This window comes from Aphelocoma coerulescens, chromosome 15 (genome assembly GCF_041296385.1).
Source record: "Aphelocoma coerulescens isolate FSJ_1873_10779 chromosome 15, UR_Acoe_1.0, whole genome shotgun sequence".
Lineage (NCBI taxonomy): Eukaryota > Metazoa > Chordata > Aves > Passeriformes > Corvidae > Aphelocoma > Aphelocoma coerulescens.
The window spans coordinates 7,279,378-7,297,365 of record NC_091029.1 but is presented as its reverse complement, the minus strand read 5'-3'; the positions used below and the strand labels follow the sequence as shown (position 1 = coordinate 7,297,365).

The window sequence follows — 17,988 nt, the reverse complement described above, 5'->3', positions numbered from 1 at the left end:
TTCAGCTGCGTTTTTGCTGCCCTTGCACCCATAGGTGCTCTGCAGCTCCCACTGAGCTGTTTTGGCTGTCCTGGGGGCTGATGGCTCCATGCTGTGGAGTTGTCTGGCTCCTGGGCAGGCTGTGAGTGTTGAAAACATCTGTCTGAGGCCAGGCCTTCATAAACTGAGATGACATTGTCTCCATCCCACAAGAAGACAATAAAAACTCTTATCCAGAAGAGTGTGGGAGGTTTACATAAGCAAGGAATCTGAAGTCATCCTAAACTGTTGCCTAACATGGCCTTTGAACAAAGCAAGCTTCCATAGCTGTCATCTTCAAATGCTTTTCTCTGTCCTGCTCAGAATCATCTGCTCTTCATTTTAAAATTGATTTTGCTCAAGCATTAGGTTTGATAGTGCTAACAATAGGAGCATGAAACACAGAGCATTTTGGTCTCAGCCCAAATCGTGGTTTGCCTTAGGCTTGTCTTTGTGCAGTGATATAAACTCTCAATGAAAATGTTAGGCTGAAGATGAAGAAAAAATTTAACTTCAAAAAAATGTAAAATTTAACTTCATGTGTTTGTGGCTGCACTAGAATTTAGAAGTTTGAGAATTTTTCATTTGATTGAAATAACTGTTGGAAAATGTATCCTAGTTTGGTTTGGTTTCCTGAGCTACCAAACCACTTGAGATTTAATTCATCTTCCCATGCCATTTTGAAAATTAAATACAATCTGGTCTTAGTTTCTGCTTAGTCATATGTAGCAGCTATCTGTAACTGGAGGATGGATGTTCCCAGCCTTCAGGTCCCTTTTAGAGGAAGCATATCTAAGTAATTAGAGCACCAGACCAGGAGAGATGGACATGAAATCTGCTCCTGGCTTTGCCACTGTTCTAAGACATTCTCTTTTCTCCTGCAGTCTCTGTGTTGATTTCTTTTTTCTCACACTGCTAGTTATCTACTGTCAGCTTTCCAGTTGCAATATGCTCAGCTTATCTTGTCCTCTTTTTCCAGTACATTTTATAGGCCAGTGGTACAGACATTTTTGGGTTTTTATTGTAAATTTTAGTATTTATTCATTCTGGAGTTTTTAAGTTCTGAGCATTCATAGTAGGCAGACTGTGATTGAAAAGTGCATAGTGTCTGGGTTTGGATATTTCTGAGCTTTCTGAATGCCTCTAAAATTCTTTTATGGAATCAAAATAACCCATAACCCAACATCTGCTCATATTCTGGTATTTTTAGTTTCTGAATAGAGTAAATAAATATCCTTACTTCTTAGACTGCTTTCTACCAGTAGATTTCAAACTACTTTAGAAACCAAATTGATATAATTAGTACTGTAATCTATGAGTTGGAGAAATTTTATTTTCATACTGTGATTGAGAAAATGGGCACAGAGATATGAAATGCTTTGCCAGCATCTGGCACAAGTCAGCGTGAGCCTAGGATTGAATGCAGATGTGCCAAACGTCCCAGGCCCATGTTTTCGTCAAAAGGTTGCTCTTCCAAATCTTAGAACTTCCAGCCTCTCTTGGTCTCCTAAAGAGCTTTATGTTATATCAACAAGGCCAGCATAATATATTGCAGAATCATTCCATCGTTGTTATTTTATGTGCAAGTAATTAAAGTAGTTCTGGTACTCTGTAAACTTGTTGCTAGATCAGAACTATGAGCTGATTAAAATGCTTTACTTGCAAACAGCAACAGTAATGCTTTTAATGGCAACCACTATTAATCTCCCTGGCTTTATTGGTATTTATCCCCATATGGTGACTTTCAAGTATCTGCCTGTAGAGTACAAACTCTTTACAGTGCTTATGAAGCCTTGAATGGATCCCGCCAGTCTAATGAGGCTTGGCTTTTATTAAACCTGCTCATTTACAAGCAAACATTGTAATCACCAGGGAGTTCCTGGCACCCTCCCACATAAGGCAGTGGTTTGTACTGATTGCTGCTCAGGATGGGATCTGAGAGAGAGGAAACATTGTTCTCATTCAACATTTGGGAATGTTCATTCGACGCTGCTGTTGGTTCGGAGGGGACTTGCCAAGGCAGAGGAGGGGAAGTGACAGGAATGAAAGGGACCAAAACAGGATGTCTGGCTGGGAGCAGACACAAATCCAGTGCAGGAGCAGCATGGAGAGGTGAACACATCATTTTGAAACCCAGTCACATTCAGCGGTGTCCTTTTGGGAAGGATCTTGAGTTGAGTGCCTCCTAGCTGGAATTAGCTGACAGAGGCGGTGTGTTAGAGCTGGAGAGAAAAAGTGCAGCATTCAAAGAAAAATGATCTGTTTGGGAAGGACAGAAGGGTCAGACTTGTTCTTGGCTTTGTGAGGGTTGGATAATGACTTTTATATAACCAGAGGTTTGAGCACTGTCCTGAATATGTTTCCAGGTGACAGGGAAATTCCGTGGGGGAGTGAATCCTTTTACCCGAGGATGCTGTGGAAATGTGGAACACGTACTCTGCAGCCCCTTGGCTCCCAGGTAAGAGAAATGCTCTCAGCTGGGAATGAGGGAGGAAGAGTAGTTGTTGGGACAGAGGAAGAAAATGTGCTTGGTTGGGCTCACAAGCCAAAGGTCGTTGATGGAATAAGAGGAAAACAAAGCAAAACACTCCTGAAGGCAGAGCTCTGTGATAGCTGCTTCCCTGTTGCATGGCTGTAAGCTGTCCAAGTAGTTGCTTTCTTCATGTAATTCACCACCCTTGTCCCAGAAATACTTTTTTGGAATGAGGTTGTCAAATTATGTCAAGAGCTGATGCCCTTGTCTTCATCAACTTGTTTATCCAGTGGATTTCAGTAACAAGGTAAATACCCATGTTATCATATTGCCCACACAACTTCTTACACTGTACAGGCAACGTCCAGTCTGCTGGAGGAAAGGAAGGAAGCTAAAATCAGCCTTTCTCCTTAAGACTTAAATCTAATTTAAGGCTGCTGTGGTTTTCAATCTCACTGGCACTTTCATTATCATAAAACAGATTATCAATGAGGCCCACATCATGGAACTTGAGATTTTATTTATGGCTTTCTATTTTTGGGGAAATGGATTTATCGTTTCACATTTTGAAATCAGGATCTTAGTGCAGTAGATCAGATGGACTATAAATAATTCTGGGTGCTGAGTTGTCCACCCTGCAAACATGTTCATAATCTTACTACAGGACTTATTTGAGCCTTTTTGGGGTGTTGAACAATTCCAGACCCTGACACTCTTCCCCTTTGTTACACAACAAATAAGTCCTAAAGGACTGTTACATGTGTTAAAATAAAGACACTGGAGTAGCTGCTTCTCAAACTTACCAAATCATGAAAATCAGATCAAGGTACATGAGAAGAGCCAGGTGTTAAATGCTGTGAGAGGTGTGATTACCATCGTCATGGCAATTCACAGAATTATAGCAAGCAGAACATTTGTGTTCTGTGAAGACCTGTTCAGATTGTCCTGTATATTGAAGGTCACTGAGTCATCACTACTACCACTCAAAACAGAGAAAGCTGGTGTGTGTATTAATATTCAGGCATTGTACGGCCACTGGCAAATTGCAATTACAGAATTCTGTTCCACTGGAGAGAAATTAGATATCTAAAGTCAGCCATTTCCTCTTAGATTTGTTGCTTCCTATGGACTTGTGAGTCTCTTTTACCTCCATTTATTTGAACACTAAACATGCTACAGAAACAAGTCACCATGTGGTAAGTCAGAACTGGCAGCACATCATCTCCATGGTAACTCCCCATGTGCTGGGTCTTGTTCCCCCAGTCACTGACTCCCACCACAGGGCAGCTGTTTCATGTTAGCTGGGGATGATCTAGTCAGTCACTTCTGTTGGTGGCAGGCTTCTCTTGCTCTCTTCGTGTTCTTGTCCATTAGTGCTTCAAAAATTGCTGATTTTTTTAATGCATCCTCTCCTTTTGCTCACTAAAAAAAAATTTTTTTTATTGCTGCCTAATTTTTACATACATTGAAATAAATGGAAGTTCTTACCTAGGTTCTGACACATTCTTAAATCATAACCTGGAAGTGGGAAGATTTTCGTGTCTCTAAGCCTTGTTCTTAGGTTATTGTTTATTTTAATGATGGCTGTTGCACAATTAACCAGGTATGTGGTTGAGCCCAAGAAAAAGCAAGCTGTGAGTGTGAAGCCTCCTTTCCTGAGACCTGATTTGTCTGAGCGACAGATCACAGTGAAGATCAGTGACAACGGCATCCAAGCCAACCTCAACCGGAGCAAGGTGAGGAAATCTCCAAGCTCTGCTTTTGAAGGGCATGGATTGAGCATTATCAAGCCTGGGAATGAGTCTGTCATTGACAAATCTTTTTGAGATGATGCAGAAAATGATAGAGGTTGAGTCTTTGTCATAAACTTCATCCTCTGAAAGGAACCCAGGTTCAGTAAGAGCAGCTCTTGATCCAGTAACAGGCAGCTCTAGAATGGAATCCCTCTGGGCTTCTTTTGGAAGAGTTGGTTGTTCTTTGCTGTAGTTACTTTCTGTCCCAAGAGTTGTCACCTCTTGGTGTTCAAATTAATTTTAATGAACTCTTGTACCACCAGACCAGGTCAGCTGTTCTACTTCAAAGAATGTTCTGAGCTTCCAGGCTGCAGGAAGGCTTGTGGTCCAGGTCAAGGAATATTGACTCAGGAGCTGAGTTCTCTTCTCTCCTCTTCTCTTTTCAGCTTCTCCTGGCATGAATAGTAGAGAAGGATTTGTTTAGTCCTATAAAAAGCAGTGGATTCAAAGGAAGCCAACTTGGAAGATTTTTGTGGATAGTTACTTCCTACACTCTTTGGATAGTTACTTGCTGAGAGCTACCTGGAAAGCTACTGAAAAATGCTAGAAAACACTATTGTCTTCTACCACATATTAATTAGCATGATGATAATGGTATTTAGCATGCCAAGTAGACCAGGATAGTGCATTTAAAATTCTCCTGGCTGGTTATGACAATGCTAATTTTACAAGTGACAGTCCTTGTCTGGAGTGGATGCTAAATCCTGTTTGTCATTATAGGTATAGGTAGTTCTGGTTCTCTGGTACATCCAGCACTCTGACACACGCTGTTATTTAACCAAGCTGCATGTAATGATTGATTTTTTTGATTTTCAGTCTAAAATCAGCCTGGAAGGTCTGGAGGATAAAAATATGGATGTGCAACCACCTCTTCCACCCAAAGGAGATCCAAACAAGTACTCTGAGCTAAAAGGGCAGCTGGGCACCAGTGAAGGTACAGTTGGCATGATCAATGTTTTATTTTTATAATGAGAAAATATTTCACCCTCTTTAAAAGGTTTCTTCTATTTTTTCAAAACATCTGGGTGAAGGCTTTTTTTCTATTTATAGGATTTTTTTCTATTTATAGGATATTTCTATTTATAGGATATCTATATATAGATTTCCAGACTAGGGGAATTAACAGCAGGAAAGGGAGAGAAAAGCCAGCTTGAAGTGGTTCATTCAAGCCTAGGTTGAATGCTTCATGTCAGTTTTGCAGAGTTTATAAACTCTTTCAAACCCCTTCTTAAATTTTTGATAAACTTTTAAATGAAAAATGTAATTTTTAACAAAGGAATCAGAAATATTAGCATGAAATTCTTAGGTATTGCAAACTGAATTATTCCATTTGTGAGAATGTAAATTTAATGCTTTGATATTGTTAAAAAAACCTTTTTTTTTCCAGACAGAACTAGTAGCTGAATTCAACACAAATATTTAGTATTTCAAATTAGGCAAAACTACTGCTCACCGAAGCATGTCACCCCACTCAATATATTGAGCCTTGTTTCTTCTTCTCTGTAGAAGAAAGCTCTGGCAGCAATGTGCTGTTACTGCCATATTGATTTTGGTGGAATGCTACACAAAAGTACTGCAAGTTTTATTCTCTCCAGAGCAGATCTGTTTGCAGAGGAGGATGGATAGCAAGGAATTATGGCTGACAGCTTTCTTTCCACACACATTTTAAGAGAAAGTACTTTTTTTTTTTTTTCTTTTGCAGAAGGTGGCCTCTCACCCAAACTTATCAGCCCTCCTACTCCTGCCATGTACAAATACCGACCAGCTTTCAGCAACAATCCCAAAGTCCACTACCACGCCACGGCCGAGCAGGTGAGTGAGCCCCGGAGTTTCTGCTCCCAGCTAACGCCAGGCAGCGTGGAGCTGAGCATGAATTCACTGCAGGGCCCCAGTGAATGTCAGAGTGTAAAAGTAAATAACAACACGTGGCACTGTTGTGTGACAGTGTATTATTTTCACTGTGCCCCTTATGGAAACTTGTCTGATTCCACAGCTTTCCCCTGCTGACACGGCTGTCCCGCTGCCAGGCGTGTGCTGCCACTGTTCCGGTGTCTCGGCCTGATCCTGAGATGCTGAGAAGTGTCTCCTCCCATTGGCTTCTCCTGGCAGAGGTGCCACCTCACATTCCCTTCAGAAGGAGCTGGGCATGCTGAGTGCTTCTCTGGATCAGACCCTTTAGCCAACAGTCAGTGTACTCACTGATCCCTTAGGATGTCAGCTTGCAAAATACAAAGAACTTTGAAAGCATCCCAAGAGATATTTTAGAGAAAATTAATGGAAGGCTCCTCATGTTTGACCTTCCCTAGCACCTATTCAGTGCATTTGGGTTATATGGAAAAAAACACCTTCCTAATACTTGGCTTCGTTTTCACCTACCAAGAAAACTGAGGTCCAATTACACAGATTTGCTCTGGAATTTTGACAGTTTTCTCTTTTGCTTAGAAGTTATGAAACTTATTTCTCATGGATTTATTGCAAATATTCCTTGGCCCCCAGGGCCTGAGAACAGCAGTTTGAAAATCAGTGGTCTAACTTGTATATTTGCAATATATATCTAAGTCTTCACACACCACTGGAGACACCCTTAAAAACACATACCACACACAGTGCAGTTTTCTCAAAATTAATTTCATCAGGTCCTTCAGTGTCACCCCTGGAATAACAAGAAGGGGGTGATAGGAAGGAGTATTATGAAAGAAGTAAGGAAAGGAAAATATGGTAGATAAAAATAATTGACTGCAGCAACACTGTTATAAGACAGAATGCTCCTTAAATGGTGAGGAAAGATTTTCATGAATCCTTCTCATTTGGAAAAGAAAGATGGTGATAGACAGTGGAATTCCAGCTACGACCAAGTTTGAGTTGTAGTCTTACTGCAGAAATGGTAACTCTTATTCTCTGGATTTGTCCACTTAATGAAGAAACGAGTGGCTTATGAAAGGGAACACAAGAACAACAGTGTGTTCACTGTATCCAAGAAGTTTAATGTCCTATCATTTTCATTTTATTACATGAAAAATGGCTTGGCATCCAATTCAAAATAGTCTATTTACAGGCATCATCTAGCAATTTTGAGCTGTGGAAACCACAGCACACTGAGTCATAATGCCAAAAGTCAGGGAGCCAAGGAAGACAGGCTTGTCGAGTTCATTCAGTGCACAGCCAGAGATGCAATATAGATACAGGGGAGGTTCTGATTAGGCCAGGGGACTGGACAGTGCTGTGAAATGATAACAGGGAACAGTGCCTTCACTCTGAGGACAGCTGTTTCAATTCTAACCCAAAACAGTGCTGTTGCTGTTGCTGTTGCTGACTGGTGTGCAAGCTCTGGGGGCTTGTTTAGTTTTATAGAAGTCACAACTCTCTAGTAGTCAGCTGGGAGTATCATAAAATGAGGTTCACATGGTGAGCTGATAGGAGGGCATGCATTTTTATGCCAAGCCTAAGCAGGAGGTACAGAGGGAAAGAGACTGGGCTGTGTGAGGAATGCCACAGTGTCTGTTCTGTATCACTTCTTCAGCCTGGCAATGTAATTCTGCTTTTGAGCAGTGAAAGCTGCTAGGAAAGAGGCATTTGGGACACAAGGATAAGTAGCACAAATATACTTAAAAGCTACGTCATTGCTCTCATCCTCCTTTACAGGCTGTCACTTGGTCTCCTTTTTCCAGAGAAGGCCAAATTTAGCACCATGCTCTAGAAGAGAGTGAGACATTTTGCATATTTCCCTATCTTCTAGCTCAAAGGAAAAAACTTTTTTTAAAAATCCACAATAAACCAGGGATTTGTCATTCAGTTTTTTCTTTTGATAGCTTTCCTTTAAACGAAACCAAAGAAAAAGCCATGTCAACTGCATTTCTTATTAAATATGTCACTGATAATAATTCTTTGTTTGCAGAGCCAGTGTAGCCAATTTATTGTGCGTTATGGCAAACTCTTCCTTAAAAATAACAGCAAAAGCTATTTGCTGCACAGAATGGCATTTTAAGTGAACAGAACTCTGAGCGATTTTCATAGAGTAAAACAAAGTGAAGTCCTATCTGTTTTCAGAGCACATAAATAAATTATGGCCTTTGTTTCTTTCTCTGATGTGGCCACTTTCTCCTACACAGGCAATAAAAAAGAGAAAATTGCTTCATTTTGTTGTCTAAATGGTGGGAAGGAGCCTCTCTGCTGTAATTAAGGTTAGGTGCCGAATTTTGAAGACCTATGACCAGAAATTCAGATTTACTGAATATTCATAGCACAGAGTAGAGTGGATAAGGGTGTGCTGGTCCCCAGTGTGTTGAAATGAAGCTCAAAGTATTTCTGTCTCAGCACACAAAACCTGACATCCCTCAACTCAAGAGCTATTTGTAGAAAACGTGAAGTGCAGTGCTTTTTCCAAGGGCAGTATCATCAGATTACAATCTGATTTACCTTGGCTGAGACTTGAGTCTCACCTTAGGTCTCTCATTCATTGTTTTCAGTGTCCATGTATTAACTTACTTTTTACTGTCACTATTATTTAGCACTTAGTATAAATAACTACTTCTTGCTTCTAAGGTGCTAATCCAGATGTTGAACAGGAGTCAGGAGATTTTCTTGTAATGAACCTGGGCTGACGGTCAGAGGGAAGACCTTCAGCTCTGTCCTTCCCATGCACTCACTGAGAGAGGAAACCTGTAATTATGTGTCACTGGCTTCTGTTTCTCATCTTCATCTCTGTTTTAGATCACCTTGCAGGAGGGACACAGTCAAGGGGCTTTGATAGAAGAGGATGGCAGGAGCCTTGATTACCAGTCTGAACCCAGCTTGGACATCCCCAGCTACCGGAAGAGCTCCCTCCACAAGACCTATCAGTCTTCCCCACTCCAAATAGATTCCTTTGCCATCAATTCCCGATCCCTGAGCCTGAAATCTGCTGGCAGGAGAGGGACAGACAAAGTGCCCCTTCATCCAATAAAGTCTGAAGGGGCAGCTTCCACCCCTTACAAAAGCATCTTTTCTCCCAATTCCCTGTCAAACAGAAATGGGAGTCTTTCGTATGACAGTTTGCTGAACCCCATGTCTCCCTCGGGGAGGAAGTGCATTGCCCATTCTGCAGTCAGCTCTGTCGGGTACCACTCCCCATACTTGTCAGCCAAAATGTGCCACCTCCGGGGCAGCGAGCTGCAGCGCCAGCCACCACAGAGCTTCAGCCCAGTGCTGGGGGGCCCGGCCCCGCATCAGCGAGACCCCTCCCCAGTCCGCTATGATAACCTTTCCAAGACAATTATGGCATCCATCCAGGAAAGGAAAGAGATGGAAGAGAGGGAGAAGCTCCTTCACTCGCACCCTGATTCGGTGTTTGCAGACTCAGGTGTCTATGACACGCCCAGCTCCTACAGCCTTCAGCAAGTGAGCACACTCTCGGAAGACCCGCGCAGCATGGCCATGAGATATGGATCCAGGGACAATCTGATGGCTGCCACCAGCTTTAGCACAAGGAACCCTATACTGCAGTCCTCAGTGTCTTCACTCTCAAGTGCAATGACAAGAGCACCAAGGACTTCCACAACCTCTCTGCAAGCTGATTTAGCCAATAATAATGTGCAGTCCCATCAAGCACTACAGGGCAGGGTGAGCAATGGCTCCTACAAATCCCCAGGCCACCAGGTCCCATCATCCCCCACAGGGATGCCAAGGTCACCCTCTTACGGAGGCCCGAAGGCTGTGTCGTTTGTAAACACTGTGGAAATTACAGAGGTGCAGTCAGTGGGAGCACAGAGGTATGTACTGCTTGAGGGGCTGATAGCAGTGGGAATCTGCTTGTGAGCAAGGGCAGAGCACTGCGCTGGAGGCATGGCCCAGATAAGGTGTTTGCTGTGGGCCATGAGGGCAGGAGGTTTGTGGGTGCTCTTCAGTTCTGTCACACCCCCACAGAAACCTCATCATGACAAAATGTTTGCACTTCTGCTGTACCTGGAACTGCAGGTGGTCAATTATGCTGTAAATTTGTAGTGATGCAGTATCAGAGGTGAACTGGGGCATTATTTCCAAGGCATGAGGCAGATTATCCCTCCCCTTATGCACAAAAGGGTGGAGCTGCATCCTAAAGGGAGGCTGGACCCAGACATTGCTTGGATACAGAGGCAAAGCTGGGATCCTACTTGTGCAATTTCCCTCAGTGCACCCAGTGTTGAGTGTCCATAGTACAGAACTGCTGATAAAAGCACAGAGCTTCATAACATTACCTTAAGGCCTTGCTGCTTCCTTCCTTTCTGTGAGAAAGCGTGGAGAGAGAGGATTTGCTGTGCCAAGAGCCTCAGTAAGTGCCATCTGAGCAAGATCCTCAACTGCAGTTTCTGCATGTGCTTCTCTTTTCCTTCTGGAAACTGTGGAGCTTGCAAAGCCTGAAGAGATCATGATCCTGCTGAGGATGCAGTATTTCAGCTTAGCTGGGGCCTGGAGCACTCTTGAGAAATATCTAAGTTTCCTTTGTATCTGGCACTTACTGCACCATGCTGGCCTCTGGTTGAGGTTGCAGGTTTCTCTCTCCTGTTATCCAACAATTTTGGAAAACTTACTGAAATGTGGGAGAACAATTATTGTAGGTCTCCTTTAGTGTCAGCAAGTTGTTTCAGGATGAGCAACAAAGTTTTGTTTAACTGGATATTTAACTGGGAAATATTTTTTCTGAGAATTTATTTCTGATTTTAAGACACAGTTTGGCTTAAGGTCAGCAGTGAGCAGTGGTGACAGTTAAACCCTACTGCATCCTACAAACGGCTATGCAATTAGTTTGGATCAACACAGCATTTAAGCAAATAATTAAATGAACAAATATTACTGGGGTGTGGTCCACTAACCTAATGGCCAAATTAATCCTCTCATTTCAGTGGCTTTTCATCAAGTGCATTGGCTTCAACCAGCCTGCTCCCAGGCTTGAATATTTTGCAATGCTGGGACTCAGGGTGACAGGGGTAATTGCTTATTCTGAATGGAGCCACTCTGCTATCACACTTTGTCACTAATATTGCATCTTTTGATATTTCTTTTGATGCAGGGATGACATGCAGCTGAAGACACCTCACAATAAAATAAATGGACAGCCAAAAGGAATAGCCAGGTTGGGTTCAACATCAAGTTCCCAGGGGACGCCTGTCAGCCCTGCTAGACACTCAAATGTTAAGAAGGTGTCTGGAGTAGGTGGAACAACCTATGAAATTTCAGTGTAAAATAAAATGAATTAAAAACAAAGAGCCATCCACTCAGCCAGCCATGAAGCTAGGAGCACTGTGAAGACTCAAATAACAACAAAGAAGGAGCAGCAGCAGTCGGCCACTCTCCTTTTCTTGTTTTGGGTTTGTTCTGTTTTCATCTTTCTCTTTTGGCCAAAAACCAGCTGCAGCCTTATTCTTGAAGGAATAATAAAACTGTACAGTCTATCAGACTCTTCCTGAACTGACAGGCGGGAACTGGCTATGACCTAAGACCACCACAGAGCAGATTTCCTTCCTGCAAGAGAGCGCTAAAGCCATTGTGCGCATGTCTGTCCAACCAATCTGTTGTGTACCAGTTGTGCTGTGAAAAAGTACGGTCAGTCCAGGATCAGTCAGTTTTCCCATGTCCCTTCCTAGTTCTTCTGGCCAGCAATTTGTCCAGCAGGAGCCAGAGGACCAACTGCTGATTTCCTGCCGCCATGGAAAGCAGGGTTCCTGCACTGGGCAGGAGCTGCTCCGTGTCCCCCGGGCACTGCAGCTCAGGTTCCTCCTCCTGGGAAGGAACAAGGCAAGGCCACTTGGGCTGCAGACACCATGTCGTCTTTAAACGCCTCCCTGGTCCCGGATGGGGGCAGGAGAAAGGATAGCAACAGCTTCTCCCTGTCTGCCATTCATCTCCCTGTGTGTGAAGTTGTGTGTGTGTGCGTGTGTTTGTCTCCATGGAAAAGGACCGCAACACCGGTGAGGATCTTCCACTCTGACCTCCTGCTCCCTCTGGGTTGGAAAGGCTTCTCTGATCCAGAAGCAAAACCAAGCAGATAAGAAAGGACATGTTTGGATGGAAACATATTTTAAACAGCCATCAGCTGCTTTCCCTGCACCCTCCCTACCCGTTGGATTTAGGCAATAACAGAGTTTACTGCCTTGCCCTGGTGCCGTCAGTGTAATCCCGCAGCAAGGTTACCATGAGCTGTTGAATTTACAGTGTGTGTAACTGAGCCAAGCGTATATCTAAAGGATATAAATTTTCTCTCTGCCTAATTACTAGCACATTCCCTCTGGTCTTCAATACTGTTAGACAAAGGATTTTCAATTTGGGTTTTTTCCCCCTGGGGAACAACTTTTTAAAATAATATCAATCAAATCTATTTAACATTCTGAGGTTTCTTTTTCCTGTCTCTAGAAAACTACATTTACTTTGTTGGATTTAAAGACAACTTTACTGTAAAAAACAAGAAAGGGGTGCATTACTTTTGTCAAAAATATGAGGACTCTCGCAAAACGAATTTTGGGACAAATGGATTTTTATTTCTCTGTTCCTTATCTCCCTTTCCATTCAGTTACCACCTCTGAAGTCAAAAGTACTGAGATCTGGACCAATGCTAACTAGCCAGGTCATGTGTGCAATTAAGAATATCCTGAGCGACTGTTGCCAAAGTCACTAAAAATTACTATTTATCACTGAGCCAGTCTGCATACGAGACCTCGACTTCCTGCCTGGTTCTGTTGGTGAATAGTTTTGATGAGAGATCTAAATCCATCATTTTTCAGGATATTTGTTTCAAAGGGTTAAATCCTTTCCAGTCCTTGACTATAATGGAAAGCTCTCCAGGTATTTGGTAGCAATTCATAATGTGTTGATAACATCTTATTTGTTTTCATGTATGTTGAGATTAATTGTTCCAGAAGGCAAATGTTGACCTTAATTTTGCCTGGTTAAAATTTATATTTTGATTTGATGAATCTTGACATCTGCTGCAATACATGGTTATTATGTCCCTTGTATATCACATTATTTTTTGGAGACAAAGGTTGAAGAGAACATAAGAAAGTTAATCATCTCTCTGTGTAATGCTCTATGTTGCCTGAAGGGAGAAACCTGGAAAGCAATGCATCTGCAATAGGCCAAAGTTCTGAGAGAGTGAAGTAGAAATCAGCGTGCATTTTATTGCCTTGGTGATATTTTAAATGCCTGGTGTAGGGACACTGCAGAGCAGAGAAGCAATAGTCTTTCTATGCAGATTTGCTCTGTAGAACATTGTCTTTAGGTGGAGGCACCATGGTACCAGAAGGATGCTGGCAAACTGGATCAGGTACAGATGGAGCAATATATATTAAAGAACTGGATGGGCTGGCTAATGAGAAGATTTAAAGGGCTAAAACATGCCACTGGCTAAGCAATGAAGTGGAAATTGAGTATCATAATTTTACAAATATGTTACTTAAAAGTTGTAAAACCAAAGGTAAATCAAAGGGTTGTCACTGATAATCAATGGTTTACATTTAGGAGGGGACAGAAAAGATGGAGGGGAAGGTGCAGTGGAATAGTCTTCCAAGCAGAGTTTTGGAGACAAACTGTTTAGGACAGTCAAACTGTATTTGGACAAGTCCTTAAAAAATTTCTATGAGAGGTGAACCTGTAGGGACAAGGGGTAGACCAGATGGCCTTACAGATTTCTTCCATCTTGAACTGTTATTAATCTGCAATCCACCCTGATGTTAACTCCTCAGGAAAGATGCAGTACTTCTTTAAGGACTGGAATTCACTCTGGTGCATAGAGTATCACAAGAATTACTTGTTTTTAAAGTATCACGTGTGCTATATGTAGGCCCTGAAAAAGAGGGGGTATGAGACACGTGGGATTAGGGAGAGAGACAAGGGCACATTTTATCATGTATCTTTGAATACGTACATGAAATTCATGCAAGCAAGGCTGAAAATTTGCACCAATATAATATTTGAGATTTGCATCCCAGTGATGCTCCACTTTGATCGTTCTTTCTCTTGCATTTATAAATGAAAAAGCTACTGAAGAACTTGAAGGGCCAAAGAGCCTTTGAAGTTAACTACATTAGTTCATGAGAGAATTTCTCAGTAAGACTAAACACAGTATTGTGTGTATAAAGCACTAATATCCAGGGTTATTTTGACATAGTTCACAAGGGGTAAGGGAGGAAAAAAAGGATGCACTGTGTCAGTACAGGTTCAGCAGTAAAGATTATGTATTTTGTGAATAGTTTTGCCCACAGCTGAGAGACATTAAACTTTTTCATAGGTTTACAATGGTACCAAAGTCTTTTTTTTTTTTTTCCTTTTGAGGTTTGCATTTAATTCAGTGCACATAGCCTGGAGTAAATAATTGAAATTTTCTGAAAGAATAATCTAAGCAGAACTGTTAACAGATGATTGCATGCAGCAAATCCAGCCTCATTTCCATCCAAGGCACTGAACCTGCAGCTATTTTCTCATACATGTAAGTGTCTGTTCCATAGTTCCTGTTGTGGGACTGGGGACCTATTTATTAAATCTAATTTTTGAGCAGAATCCAGCCCATGTTAAAGTATAGGTCTTTAAGCAGTTTACAGATCAGCAGTAAGGTTCTTCTGCCCAGATACCCTGTTTTTACAGACACTGCAGGCCAAATCTACAGCTGGTATAAATTGGTGTGGCTCCATGAAAGCTCATTTAATTGATGCTAATTTATAGTAGGTGGGGATCAGCCACGAAAATCCAGCACGAGTTAACACATCCTGTAAAGTAGCTTCTTTATTTTTGTCATGCTTATTTCATGTTTCAGAAGTCTTAAATATCTTCAACATGTTTTTATTTGTAGCTGTGGATTGTATTACTTATTTAAAAAAGAGCAATAGATTTTTTTTAGTTTATGCATCAGTTTTCATTGCATATTGCATTTTATTATCCGTTTGTTCCCTGTTCATATGCTCCCATTTAGCCTCCAGGTTTTCATTGTAGTACTTTTCTGCCTTGAAAAGTTGGATCTCTGTATCTTTAATTGTATAATATATTGAGTATTATGGAATTAAATGTACCTTATTACATGGGTGGGAGAGAGAGGAAATATTTTTACTTGAAGCCTTAATATTTTCTTTTTTTACTACTTTGTTTGTTGACCTCATAGGAAAGTCTGAATAGCAAAGATTTTGAAACTCCGGGCCAAATACTGCACTGACAGACAACCAGCATTTGGCCCCCATGTCAAAACTGGATGCAGACATAACCTGAAGTGAACAAGGGAAAAAGCCTCAGGGTGGCATATTTTCCTGAAGATCATTAATACAGTCTCAAAACATGTCTGTAAGCAAGTACATTAAAGAAGTCTTCAAGTCTTGAATTTTTAAGGAAGGTGATAGCAGGAACTGCCCTAATATCTTACATCTGCTTTTTTTTCTTTTTTAATTAAGCAAAACAAATGTATTTACTCAGTTTGGTTCAGCCAGCTCGGGGGGTTGCACAGAGCTCTGTGTTGGTAGCCACGTGCAGCACATGAGCTGTGGGGTGTTGCTGTTCTAATTCTAACCAAGCGTGATGTTGTGTCAACTCGGCCCGCGAGGATCCCTCCCGGGCCTTACAATGGACGTTCCTCAGATGATGCCTACTCTCCTACAAGCCTAATATGGAAATTGCAATGTGGTTTTCTTCGGACTATATCTGTGGTCCAGACTAGAGATATATAGAGAGATATATATATAGTCAATATTTTTTTGTGTGTGTGGGAAAGATGGGGTCAAGCTTTTCTGTCTCTGACAGTCTGGAAAGTTAATGTCGAACCGTTTTTATGGTCTGTATTTCACCTGTTCTGCCACCTTGAATTGTTGGAATGTATCCGTGCAGGCTTTGTGGAGCTCTGTCTGTAACCTTTTTTGTGGCTCTCGTAATACATATATATTTTTTAAACCTTTGAGTCACTTCAGTATTTTTGAGTGTCTGTTTCTGCCTCAGATGCATTCGTTTGCTGAGATGGTTCATGGTGCGCTACCCTTTCTCACTTCCACTCGTGCAAACCCTGAACTGGAAGAGCAGAACTGGAAAGGCCAGTTCCAGTGCAAAGGACAAAAGTGACAAAATATTAGAAGTGACTGCAGGCTAAATCTCATTTTCAAGATTCTTATGGTAGAGCAGGAAGTATGGTGAGTCTTTAAAGAGTGTCTCCTAGTTATGACCAATGCATGATGTTTGTAAGGTCACAGCAAGTGGTCCATGAAACAACACTAAATAAAGCTTTCTGCACTGCTTTTTATTTAAGTTGTGGGGTTAATAGGGATCCTGTGGTCCAGCACAGTTTTGAATCACTGCCACGGAGTAACTGGAAAAATTTTTATATTGATATTTGTTGAATACATTCTGTCCAGGTCATCTGGGTTTATAAATCCCAAACGTGTGCAATTCTTAATCTATCTGTCAGCCTGTTTCTAGTCTTTGGAAATATGTCCATTTGATCTGTCAGACTGTCTTACAACACACACAGCTGCCAAGCCCTGCAGCTGCTGCAGGATTTCTGATGCCATAATTTGCATATATAGGCTAATTGCATTAAGTGAGGATCCATTCGAGCATGTTCATTATAAATGCCAGTCATATTTGTGTGCTGTCGTGTCTTCACGTGGCAGAGATTACCTTTTATATAAATTGGCCCAAACTGTAGTCACCAGGCTCCATTGATGTTGGCTACATCAAGCAGGGTTATATAAGCCCATGATCTCTTTCAATTAATTTTATTTAAATATATCTTGGCTTACTGCAATCTCGGCTTTCTTCTTTCTAAGTAATGGGTAAATTATCCAACTTTGTATTTAATTTTTTTTCATTGTTGTTGTTTTTCATTCTGCAGGACACATTTAGGTTCACATGTTGGAACGTAAGGAGAGACAAAAAAAACTATTTAAATAGGTGAATGTATCTTTTAAGAGAGAATCAATTTTACAATAAATAGATTAGAATTACTGTCAAAATTGTTCATCTTGTCACAATAACTTGAAATTTAAAGTAAGGCTTATTTCACAGTTGATATCTCTAACCCTGAAACGCTTTTAAAATGTTTTGGTTAGACATTTCAAATTACATGAAGAAATATGATCTACTTTTACAGATTATAACAGTCCTGGACAAATGATGGTACATTTTACAGTGCCTTATATATATGTGTATATATTTATATGTGTATATATAATGCCTATATGTATATAATGTATACGTAACTGTGTACAGAGAGTCAAGTAAAACTAGTTACAGGTGTCCCTATCTGATGTATTTTAAGTGGAACTGATCTGTGTTGATAGAAAAAATGTGGTTGTATCAGCAGCAAAATACAAAACCAGAATTACTTTAAAAAAAATGTAAGCAAATAAAGTAGACTGGAAACAGTGTTTCTGCAAGTAGTTGTGTTCCAGGCCATGGAAGACTGGTAGACAAACCCACCATTTTAAGGGATATTCAGAGAGAAGGGAAAGCAGTGCTGGAAGCTTGGAGAAAGTAGAGAATATGTAAGAGCAATTTGCCTTACAAGTTATTTCACGTTGTGTTGCCGTCCTGTTCACCTTTTACACGTGCATCCCTTGTGTGGATTTTTCAGACAGTAATTTTGCCATTTATTTGCAAGGAACGTAAAGCACTGACATAGCCTGTCCATGGGGTATTAGATCTAGAATACACCTGGCCTGGGATGGACAGTGAGCACTGTGGGCAGTGCTGAAGTTTAATAACATTTCTAGGCTGTGTTAAGAT

The 17,988-nt window shown here is 41.3% G+C and overlaps 1 protein-coding gene across 8 annotated transcripts in view; it reads left to right on the top strand.

Moving 5' to 3' along the window:
• ZDHHC8 (zinc finger DHHC-type palmitoyltransferase 8) overlaps positions 1-16,161 on the top strand; it is a 116,836-nt gene extending 100,675 nt beyond the window's left edge. For 5 of the 8 annotated variants that reach the window (XM_069030628.1, XM_069030624.1, XM_069030625.1 and 2 more), the window contains 6 exons: positions 2,385-2,476; positions 4,095-4,227; positions 5,101-5,218; positions 5,987-6,096; positions 8,995-10,031; positions 11,309-16,161. In XM_069030628.1, coding sequence (XP_068886729.1) covers positions 2,385-2,476; positions 4,095-4,227; positions 5,101-5,218; positions 5,987-6,096; positions 8,995-10,031; positions 11,309-11,480 — 1,662 coding nt within the window. In that variant the 3' untranslated portion in view covers positions 11,481-16,161. The remainder of the gene's footprint in view (positions 1-2,384; positions 2,477-4,094; positions 4,228-5,100; positions 5,219-5,986; positions 6,097-8,994; positions 10,032-11,308) is intronic. The other 3 variants (XR_011155384.1, XR_011155386.1, XR_011155385.1) reach the window with 3 other exon arrangements.
• The last annotated feature ends 1,827 nt before the right edge of the window (positions 16,162-17,988 follow it).